Here is an 11,970-nt window from a genome sequence, read left to right on the forward strand (position 1 = left end):
AATGATCTACCTGAAATTTATTTGAAAGTAAATTATGGCAGGAATTTAATTTTTAAGACAATGGTAGAAATTCACCATTTAATGTTCAAAAATCAGATTTGATTTTTGTAGGTAGTGAAGCTTAAGCTCTTTTCAATATGTCAGATTATAGGGAAGGGCAGAAAGCATGGGAAGGAGGTTAGCTGAGGTGTGACACAGGGAGGAGGTTTAAAGGCATGAAGGTAACACACAGTACCATGATCAAGCCCATGGTAAGGAGCCACCAAGACTAGATGCTTCCGGGATAGTTTCATCGTAGGAAGTCTTCTGCTAACTTGTTGAATTCATCTGCAAAGCGTAAATGCAGGTTATGTTTGCCTTCTGGCATCAGATGCAACCTAAAAAACAAAAAAGCTTTCGATCAATGACACATTTAAAAACCTCTTACCTTCCCCAGTATTTCATAAAACTCTAAAGTGAAAAACTGCCTCATTTTTTCCTATGACTGCTACTGGGAGGAAAATGTAAGGCAACAGCATCAACCTTCCATGAGTACAGCCACACGCGTGAAACCCCTTAGAGGTGATGAGCACCCTGGAGGCAACTGTGAGGCACAAACCTCACAGCAATAGACACGCGTTACATTTACAATCATGTCAGGCAGCAAATGGTTTGACGGGAAAACTGACAGAGCGGGTCAGGTGATCTGGTGGTTACTTAAAAAAAGTCCATTTTAATGAAGCTGATTTGAAAAGAGAAGGTTGGGAAGATAAGAAAGGGCAAAACTCACGGGGTGGGCAGGTGAGTTTCTTGGGGCATCTGTGTAGTGGGAAAGTGAAGATTGCAATTTGCAGCCACCACCAGTCTGCTGGCCTCAGTTCCTATCACATTGGGAACACTGAACAAGTGAGTCTGAACACGAGCCACCAGCCAAATGGGGAAGCCCCTAGTTCTTTGGGGACGGCATTGGCGGTTCTGTGCCCGGCGGCCACTTGTGCAGCTGCCACAGTTGCACACCTCACAGTCCTTGCAAGGCTTCTTCCTTTCCATAGGATTTTGGTCAAATGGGACTGGTTTGCAATTTCTCTATCAAAGGCAGCCTTCTCTCAGTTCTATATTTTATTGGTTAGCTATAAAATTATAGATATAGTAAAAGTTTTAAACAAAGCTTCCAGGATGTGAGCACAAGTTCAAGCCATTTTGTCTACAATGAAATTGGACATTAAAATGACTGCACTGGGGCATGCCAGTTACCACACTGCCTAATTCTCTGATCTTTCAACACCGGGGGTAAGAGCTTTCATGTGCTGGGCACTTGGGAGGACTGTGGGGAAGTGGGATGTCCCTGCAGGACGCTGGCTCTCTTGCGACTCAGCCATGTCGGGCGCGGGGATGGGGCAACAAGATCATCACCTTGAAAGGAAGATATACAGTTGGCATCTTTCTGAGGTGCTTGGAAAGTTAATAATGCCATTAAGGATAACTAGACCATTCTAAATTCAATTTTAATGCTGTTCAGAAAAGGAGGATGAGCTGCATCAACCCCAAAGGTAGGATCCCAGTTGCCCGACACAAGGAACAGACTTGCAGAGATGCTGAAGGCCTCCGTTTTTAGGAGGCAGAAAAAAACCAACTACCAAGGATGCTAAGGGCCATGGGAGGGCATGCCTAGGTAAAATGCATCCCCCAATCTGCACTAAGCTGGATTCTCAGGCAGGGAAACCCGGACATGCCAAACTTGAAGTCCTCTACCTTGTTTTCATACAGACTTGCAGAGATGCTGAAGGCCTCCGTTTTTAGGAGGCAGAAAAAAACCAACTACCAATGATGCTAAGGGCCATGGGAGGGCATGCCTAGGTAAAATGCATCCCCCAATCTGCACTAAGCTGGATTCTCAGGCAGGGAAACCCAGACATGCCAAACTTGAAGTCCTCTACCTTGTTTTCACAATATACTCGTTCTGATAAGGAAGGAAAAACACCAGCTGTGAATCCCTTCTATTTAGCCATTCAGTGCTGTCCATACTCTTCCTATAGGAATCTCTAGATCTTGGGGAAGTAAAAACTAGGTTCCCTTTATTAAAAATATGGGAGACCTGCTCTGATGGCTGAATGGATGGATAAAGAAAACTGTTCTCCTTGACACCTTTCTGGAGTCATTTCAAGGTCCTTTGTATACCTTCATCCTATAGGTCTGACACAGGATTTATTATACCTAAAACCTACTTGTGTTCCTTCTTGGGATCAGCAGCATAATAATCAGATGTAAATATCAGCTGTCAAGGCAATGCAGCCACCATGTCTGCCCTGGATTCTAACCCAAATAAGCAAAGGATCTAATCACTTGTTCCATGGAGAGTGGTTTTCAAACAATCACATTCTCCAGGAAAATTAGTAGGAAGCCCCTCACTGCTAAACATATGGCACAGGTGGGCATGAGGGGGCTTCTGAGAGGGTAAACACAGATTCCTATTTGCCAGGGCAGATTCCTCATTCCATCTGGCCCCTTCACAAAAAGAGATCTTTTGAGGCAAGCAAAGCTGTCTAATCCCATGGTATAAATTCAGTGGTTACTTTACCTCTGCTTGATAAAGTCCTGCTGGGTCAAGGTGGCACAAGTGAGACGCTGGCCTCATGATGCTGGCCTCTTTCCTCATGATGCTGGCCTCTTTCCTCATGTGAACCTTTTCCAGCTTTCACAGTAAAAGGCCATGAGTGAGGTGCCGCAGCATGCCCACACTTTGGATCAATGTGATAAAACTCTAAATTATTTATGAACCCATAAAGTAAAGCTGCCAGTAAGTCTGTGAGCACTTTTGTTTCAAGTGGAAGCTAAAGCAGGCTGGTTGCTGCTACCAGGATCTCTTCCATTATGAAACTGGAGCAACAAGGCTGATGGGGAGGCTTCCAGGCATTCCTTTTGATGCCATCCTAACCTGGTTGCCATCAACAGCCCCTTTTTATTCAGAAACTAAACGGTTTATTTTTTCATTCTGCTCCTTCTAGAAAATGCCACCTAGGAAAGAGGTAACAATGGGTGAACCACAGGGTCCTTTCAGAGGGTAAAGCCTGGGGGAGCAGGCCCTCAGCCCATGCCCTGGCCAGCGGGCTCTCCCCTCTCAGCCTGATGGCCGGCCGCCCAGGCAACTTGGGAATGGGGGGCAGACTTCTGATAGAAAAGCTCCTTTTCTCAAATGCAACCATGTCTCAAGCATTAGAAAGAAAGAAAACTGCCTCCTAGGCTGCTTTTTTGGCAGTGCTGCAGATTGGAGCAGGATACTGCTGGGCAGTCAGGGTCTGCTGAATTGATGCTTTAAATAGTACGTGCAGGACGAAGCCCTTCCGAGCCTGCTGGGACCACAGGAACGTGGCCAGGGCCTCTGACCGCAGTGAGCGTCTCCTTCCTGTGGTGGCTGGATGTAGGTTGGAGGTGCCATCACAGGGTGAAACGCAAGGGCTTCATGGAATCAGGACACGTCTGGTCTAACCAGCATGGGATCTACCCTGGCAAGTTATATCATCTCCCTAACCCACAGTTCCTCATCTGGAAAATGGGGATAGTAATAGTATCTCCCTATGGGATTATTCTGAGGATGAAATGAGACCATGCTTTTAAGGTACGCAGCACAAGGTCTGTGGGCACACAGTAAGCACTTAATAAATGTCTGCTATTATTTTATTGTTCTATTTGTATTGCACTTTATGGTGTGCAAAAGTCTTTAAGATGGTTCTACTTATGTGCAGCTTATTAAAGGAATGCTCCAACTTGGGAGCAGTTTCTTTATACTTGTCGGCTAACACAATACCTCCAACTGAAAGATCTGTCCCTTCTGAGAGTTTCTACAAAATGTGGTGGGTAAAATTTGTCTAGAATGGGTCAGATCCCTCTGTTTTTGAACTGCAAAAGACTCAACTTTGAAAATACTGGCTAATTCTATTTGCAGTTAATCCTATAACATGACCACAAGCAGAGTCTGGAGTTGTTTTCCCCTCCACCTGAGCAGCCAGTGGGCAGAGAGGAGGCTTTAAAATGGCACTGGGCGGGGGGGGTGGGGGGGGTGGCGGATGGTGAGTGGTGGGGCAGGGCCCTGGGGCATTAGGAGAGGGGGGCACTCACTGCCGGCCAGGCTGGAAGTGTTCAGAAGTGGAAGCTGCAGCACCGCCCTCCTTCATGTCTACCCCAGTACCCTGACCTCACTTTTCTAGAGCTGAAAACAAATCTTTGTCACTAGTATGAATCCTGTTCACCTAGGTCAACTCATGTCACTCCAGCTAGTGGACAGCTCCTACTGGCTGGCCTAGTGGCCAGACTTGAAAAGCCAAGGAAGCCACAGAAAAGACCCTTTCCTCCTACTGTCATCAGACAGAGGACAGCATCCAGTCCATTACCTAGATGGCTCAGTCTCCCCCTCACAGCTGGCCTGCCCGCACACTCTCTGCAAGCCCACCACAAGGCCAAGACCCTTGTGGACAGGAGCAGGCACCCAGTGTGATGGTTAATTTTATATATAAAATTATAACTTGACTGGGCCACAGGGAGCTCAGTATTTGGTCAAACAATATTCTGGATGTGTCCATAAGGGTGTTTATGGATGACAATAACATTTGAATCAGTAAGCTGAGTAAAGCAGACTGTCCTCCCTAATGTGGGTGAGCCTCGTTCAATCTGTTGAAGGCCTGAATAGAACAAAAAGGCTGAGTAAGAGGGTCTCTCTCCTGCCTGATGGCCTTCAAACTGGGATATCAGCTTTTTCTACCTTTGAACTCAAGCTGAAGTATCAGCTCTTCATGGGTCTCAAGCGTGCTGGCTTTCAGACTAGAACTAACTACATCATCGCCTCTCCTGGGTCTCAGGCAGCTGGACTTAGACTGGAATTACACCATTGCCTCTCCTAGGTCTCCAGCTTGTTGATTCACCCTGCGGATCTTGAGACTTGTCAGCCTCCATAATTGCGTGAACCAATTCCTTACGATAAATCTCTTTCTACACACACACACACACACCCTATTGGTTCCGTTTCTCTGGAGACCCCTAATTTGCCCTACACTAATACTACTATGATACTAACAATGCTACACTAATACTACTAACTCTACACCTACAGTAATAATGGTCCTGAAAGCTGGGGCAGAGGGCCATCTGCCCCACCTAATATCAAGCTATACCCTGATGCCTTCTGGGGGCCCTTCTCACCTGAACTCACACTTGCATTCCATCCACAAAAGCAGCAGCTACCATGTGTTGAGCTCTTCTAAGTCTTAAATGTACAAATACCTCCTCATTCATTCCTCAAAAAAATTCTTTGAGATGATAGGTATCATCATTTCCATTTTACACATGAGGAAACAGGTACAGAAATATCATGTGCAGTGCTCAATGGCACAGTTAGGGACCAAGCCAACCCTCGAACGTGGGTCCGTCTGAGTCCCCTGTTGGTGCCCTTAACCCCACTGCTACGAATGTTGCTCAGGAACCCAAAATACCAACGCTGGTCTCCAGGCAAGATGCCGTTCCCCACCTCTCCCTTTTAGCTGACACGAACCCAAGGTGCCAACTCTTTGCACACACAGCCTTCACCCTTGGGTTCTTTCCTGCCTGGCCTGGTCCCAGTGCCTCGGCCCATCCCCAGAGACTCGCCCTCTGCATGCCTCCCGCTCTCGCCTTCTCTTTCTTTGAGCATGCACTGGGCACTTGAAGATATTCTGGACTACTTCCTGGGATTGGGCTGAAGCGTCCAATAGGAAGAATGTTAGACTCACTTGCGGGCAGCGGTAAAAAGGAAGGCATGGACAAGGAGCCACGTGACCTCAGAAAGATGAGTGACTGCAGGGTGAGCTGGAGTCAAGGAAGTCTCACTGAGGAGCAGTCCTCTGAGCTGAACTGAAGGAGCAGTGCATCAGACCAGGCCACAGAAGAAAGGGGTGAAGGGACAGGGGGGAGTCCAGCAAGGGCCCAGTCTTCTGCACCTGGTCTGAAACCAGACATGGAACTCTGCTGGGCTTCTAATTCCTGAGAGCTGAGCACCTCCTCGGAAACACGTTATGGGCTGAATTGTGTCCCCCAGATTAATATGCTGAAGTCCTAACTCCCAGTACCTGAGAGTGTGACCTTACTTAGATATGGAGTCCTTAAAGAGGTAATTAAGGTAAAATGAGGTCATAAGGATGGGCCCTCATCCATTATGACTAGTGTCTTCAAAAGAGGAGGAGATCTGGACACAGGTTCAGAGAGAAGATGTGTGAAGATACAGGGAGAAGACGCAATCTACAAGCCGAGGAGAGAGGCCTTAGGAGAGTAACCCTGCCGACTCCTTGATTTTAGACTTCCAGAACTGTGAGAAAATACACCTCTGTTACCTAAGCCCCCCAGTCTGTGTACTTTGTGACAGCAGCCCTAGCTCACTAATAAACACCTGAGCGTACTTGCAGCTTGACCCAGCCATGCAGTGACATCCTCTCCTGTCCCCCAGGGCCTATCCATCTCGACCCCAGAGTCCAAGGGGTGCAACCTGTGCTCAGCAAGAACTTTCTGGATGCAGCTGGGGTTGGCCTCGTGGGTGACGCCATGCCTGGGAATAGGGACACCCACACAGAGGCTGGCAAGGCAGGCAGGGGGAGGGCTGGGCCAGGGCAACAGGGCCCAAGGGCAGGGTCTGCTTCCCACCCTGCTGTCATCAGAGCAGCTCATATTTTGCATTTCATATCTCAGACTCTGCATAAGAGTTTGTTAGGAGAGGGGTTCAACTGCCTAAAAACAACTTTTTAAAACAGTGAAATTGAATGATCTCTAAGGCCTCTTTGATTCCAAGAGATTCTATTATTCTCCTACAAAGAAAGGAAAGAGAAAGAGACAAAATAACTTCTGAGACAGGAAAGGCAGTTTGGTATCTGTTTTACACACAGTATGTATTTCTTGGTAAAAATCTGTGAAGGGACAGACTGTGCCTTTAAGTCTAATTTCCCTAGCAAGACAAGGAAATGCCTGCTGATCGGAAGCCTGCTGCACTGAGTTGCTTCCCTGTGTTCAGACTGCCTGGTGCACAGAACCACAGGAGACTGTGGTACTCAAGGAATCTGCCTTCCTTTTGCGAAGCCCAAATAAACTAACCAGCCAAACATAAAGGGTTTCTTTAGCAGAGGAAGGCAGTGAGCGGAAAATACCAGCCAGTTTTGGACAAGCATTACTTACAACACTTTACCTTTAACCTATCTGTTCCAGAGAATATTCCTCTAAGAAAATGTTCTTCCAGAAAATAGTCTACAGAAAGAATTAACATCTGCCTGATAATGGTATGTTTTTCTCCCATATTGATGTATTTTGTTGCTAGGAGATGGGTCTGGAACAGAATTCCTAAATTAAACTTTCCTGCAGACTGGCTTTTATTGAACCTGGCTCTTCAGGGGAACACACTGCATTTACCGTGCCTGTCGGTGTGAAAAAACCTGATGTTTCTGAAGCTAGGAGACAATTAACCAGGTCACCTAGAATATTATTCCAGGCATCTTACTATCATAGTAAGAGTATATTTATGAGAGGCAGCTGTGATGTGGTGGAAACACACTATATTAGGAGAAAAACAATCTAGGTTTGTCATTTACTAGCTATGCAACCTTGAAAAATTGCTTAATACCCTCTCAGCTTTGATTTCTCATACATTTAAAATGGATAATTTTTTTCATTGTTTGTCATGAAGTATAATTACACATTGTACGTAAAATAATTTTTAAAATATAAAATGCTATATGGAAACATCACCTTGTACACTGTAAATATATACATACAATTACAAAAGCTAAGATTGTATAGATTATATAGAAAACTTTCAGAAGGATTAATAAAAAAGTATACTATTTGAATTTTAGTATTACAATTTTATTAAACCTTAGTATAAAAATACCTTTTATTGGCTACTAAATCAATTTAAGCTTTATGTCCATCCACAGTGTAATCCTAACCTAACTTCTACCTTTATTCCTCACTTTATGTTCTAGCCAAACGGATTATTCATTATATATGATCATGTATATTTTTTGGATTCATGATGGAAATGATATAGGAGAAAATATGTGGAGTAAAGAGATGCCTTTTAATTTTAAAAAATGCTATATGGGTACAGGAATTATAAATGTTTATGGTAATTGTATTTATTATAGAATAAGAAACATTTTCCCCACATTTAAAAATTCTCAGAGGAATCTGTTGTTAAATACATCATGTTAGAGAGTCTGACTGGGAGGCAGTGGAGCTGCTTCTGTGCCTGCTGTCCCTGCTGGGTGGCAAGGCTTTGAGGACAGGGACCACTAACAGCCATGTTCAGCAGTGCTGGCCCTCAGGAGGCATCAGAAATTGGCTTCTGGAGGGAAAGTGGTGAGGGAGGGAAGATTTTCTTAGGTCACTCATAAAATCCAATTTCAAAAGAATTTCATAGAATTCTGAAGACGTACTGAGTAATTCAGAGATGTCCAAAATGCATAGGCATCAGAAATTGGCTTCTGGAGGGAAAGTGGTGAGGGAGGGAAGATTTTCTTAGGTCACTAATAAAATCCAATTTCAAAAGAATTTCATAGAATTCTGAAGACGTACTGAGTAATTCAGAGATGTCCAAAATGCATACATAGTCTCCGAAGGGGTCCATACTCACTTGGATATTTTCTAATACGTTTGTTTAATGGTCACACCCCATTCTCACCTCCAGGATATGCATCTGCTGCATGTAAAGGAGGTGATGAATTTATTCAACTCCTGATAAAAGTAATGGCAAAAGCTGGCCCTTGTGTCAGCCAAAGTATCTAAAATATAAATTTCTATTACATACAAAAATTGATGGGATTGAATAACAGAATTTCTGCTGGCATATCTTATAAGGTTTTCTGACATCCAAGGTCTGTTGGCAGAAGTAAAGATAAAAAGAACAAATGATATGTGCCTGCATTTTAATTGAGGGAGCCACCAACATGGCTTGGTATACGTTGGTGTTTTGTGATTCTGAATACGGGTTTCTCATTACAGTGTGACATATTTAAGGCTGAAACAACATGAAAAGTTTACAAAATAATTTTAAGTGGGAAAAAAAGAATATAGAATGATATCTACATACAAAAGTGCTAATAATGATAGTAACTAAATGGGTAGCAAGCAATGGGTAATTCATTTTCTTTTTTCGGTTTTCCAAATTTTTTTACTGAGTAGGTAGTGCTTTCACATGATAAAAAACTGAACTGAAAATTCCCAAATTATATGAAATCATTTCAGTTTACAGTGGTTGATATAAATCTAAACTGTTACCAGTGTTCGAGAATTTACTACCTATTAGCACATTTGCCATTTGTTATGACGAGAGATATTTATCTGAGAGCACCTTCCCTTCCAATTATTGGTCACCCACAGATCAGGGCTCCTGTCCCACAGGAGTCCATGGTATCCAAAATACAGCAGTACTATTTACCGACATTGGCAAAATGGGGCAGGGGTGTGCACCCTAAAATCCCAACTCCTACTGCTCCTTGTTCTTCCTGTAGCTTCTCCCATTTACTTAATGCTTCCAGGGCAGGGAATGCCGATGTGGTGCCTGCACTCACCGTGACCCTCGCACATGCTTGTGTATGAAGTCGGCATGAAAACCCGGGACCAGAACATCCTTCTCACCATGCACGATCAAGGTGGGGCACTGGACCAGGGGCAGCAAGTGCCGACAGATGCCACCTGAAAGACAGCAGCACGAGGACCTGCTTTAGTGCAGCCATGCTCCAGACAAGGAGACAGAGAACTCGGCAAGTCATGTTCCCCCGCCAGACCTCAGTTTCCCTGTCTGTGAAAACAGTGTTCTGGATTTGACCATGCCTGGTCTTACTTCCAGCTCTAGTGTTCTTTGGATTTCCTTTTCCCTTTCTCTGTTTTTTTTTGTTTGTTTTTAAACTCTACTAGTAAACAAGCAGCTTTGCCCAATTTAAATTCATATTGCATGTAAAATAGTGGGAAAATCAAAGACCCCATAACTCTTTATATTGCATGGGGCAGTTCTTGACAGCTGGATAACATGTCTCTGAGCCGTCAAAGCTTATGTGCCTCACAATGAAGTACAATTCACAGGTGGTGGTGAAGCTTCTCTTCATCACTTGTGCCTCTGTGACACTCTTGACTGACATACTTTTGAGAGACTGACTTTAGGCCCTAACCCCGTTTATAACACTGTTTCTAAGGCTATCATCACGGCACCATCTGGGCTCCAGTCCTGCACTGCACTTCCTGCCTCTGTGAAATCCTGGTGTCTCCTTAACCACTTTGAGCTTCAGTTTCACACAGGGGCAGTTTTCCTCTAGGGCTGTCATGAGGCTAAAGAGAGAGCCTGTCTAAGGTTCCTGGCTTCCTCATCCTCCCTTCCTTCTCTGCCTGGGTGGAGAGGAGAGTGCGGCAGCTCACTGAAAACGCTGGGGGCCTGAGCCTAGGCCCCTCCCCTGATCTTCAGTGGAGGGTCGCTGCCTGCTAAAGGAGAAGGGGACCTGTTGACTATTAATTACTTCTCTGGGTCTCTGAAGCTTCCCTCTCCTGTCCCTGGGAGGACACATACCTGCCAATTATAGAATCAAATGATAGTGATTAAAGCCAATGTTACTGAGTGCTCACTATGTGTCAGGAGCTGTTTCAACATTTCACGCCTGTGAAACACTTAGAGTAGTTACATGTTTTAACTCATTTAGTATGTAAACTTACTTGTAAATTAAGAACTTTTATAACAACGGTAATAACAACCTTTTATTAGACACATTGTACTTAGTTCTATACCAAAGCAGAACATATATTATCTCATTTAATCCCCACAACAACTTTATGAGGTAGGTATTAGTATTTCCGGGTCACAGACAGGAAACCGAAGCTTAGAGAAACTAAGTCATCTGCCCAAATTCATCCCAACAGCAAGCCAAGCGGCAAAGCCAGAATTCAAACCCAGGCCTGTCTCACTCCAAAGCTGGGCAATTAACCCCTATGCTAAACTGAGTGTCATCTGTGTGAGGGCACAGTAATGAACAGAAAGCTCTGCCAAACTGGCACAGAAGCAAGACAAGCTATTAACAGTCCTGCTGTGAGATGATTTACACACTGTTAGGTCCTCTGTACCATGATGTATTTTTGAATTGCTGATTTAACTCTATTTCTGTTTTTGAATCTTCCAATCTTTCCACTGATCTCTTCGATAAAACATAAAAGTTTACATTTCACAAATGTGCCCTCTTTAATGGAGAACTATCTCAGACACTGTTTTATGGTATCTTTGTTTTTTTTTTCCTTTTTGTCTTTTTTCGTGACCGGCAACGGATCGCAACCCTCAGTGTCGCGCCCGTACCGGACTGGGACCGGCAACGGGATCGCAACCCTCGGTGTCGCGCCTGCACCTTGCTCAGCCAGTGAGCGGCCAGTCTGTATGTGGGGTCCGAACCCTTGGCGGGAGCGTCGCCGCACTCCCAAGCGGCGCACTGTAGCAGTGTGCCACCGGGCCGGCCCTATGGTATCTTTGTTTTAATAGCAGAGGGAAACACATTTCAAGGACCTGTTCCTACGGGTGCATACTGCCTTTGAACAAGATCATTATAAGGCATGTATTTGCTGTTTTGAACTTAAACCAGAAAAGTAACATTTCCAAAAGAATTTTTCATTGTGCAAGTTTTGATAGATGACTCATGCTGGAAATGATTACCTAACAGATCAAATTGGTCCTTCGATCACAACCAATTTGTGACAATGTGCTCCAAATAGCTATCAGATCATAGCTACTCTATTCTTTCAGCAATTAAAAGGATGTTTGAGGGCTGGCCCGGTGGCGCACTAGAGAGTGCGCCGCTTGGGAGCGTGGCGGCGCTCCCGCCGAGGGTTCGGATCCCATGTGGAGACCGGTTCCCGCTCACTGGCTGAGCGCAGTGCGGGCGCAACACTGAGGGTTGCGATCCCGTTGCCGGTACCCGGTATGGGCGCAACACCAAGGGTTGCGATCCCATT

General features: G+C 44.9%; 1 protein-coding gene across 1 annotated transcript in view; it reads right to left on the reverse strand.

Annotated features, from left to right (window-relative positions):
* BPHL (biphenyl hydrolase-like (serine hydrolase)) overlaps window positions 1–11,970 on the reverse strand; it is a 26,223-nt gene continuing 14,253 nt past the window's right edge. Inside the window, exons 6-7 of the mRNA XM_008589010.1 lie at window positions 9,558–9,681; window positions 1–377 (exon numbers count right to left, since the gene is read on the reverse strand). Of these exons, the coding sequence (XP_008587232.1) occupies window positions 290–377; window positions 9,558–9,681 (212 nt within the window). The 3' untranslated portion in view covers window positions 1–289. The remainder of the gene's footprint in view (window positions 378–9,557; window positions 9,682–11,970) is intronic.

This window comes from Galeopterus variegatus, unplaced genomic scaffold (genome assembly GCF_000696425.1).
Source record: "Galeopterus variegatus unplaced genomic scaffold, G_variegatus-3.0.2 Scaffold5154, whole genome shotgun sequence".
NCBI classification, from domain to species: domain Eukaryota; kingdom Metazoa; phylum Chordata; class Mammalia; order Dermoptera; family Cynocephalidae; genus Galeopterus; species Galeopterus variegatus.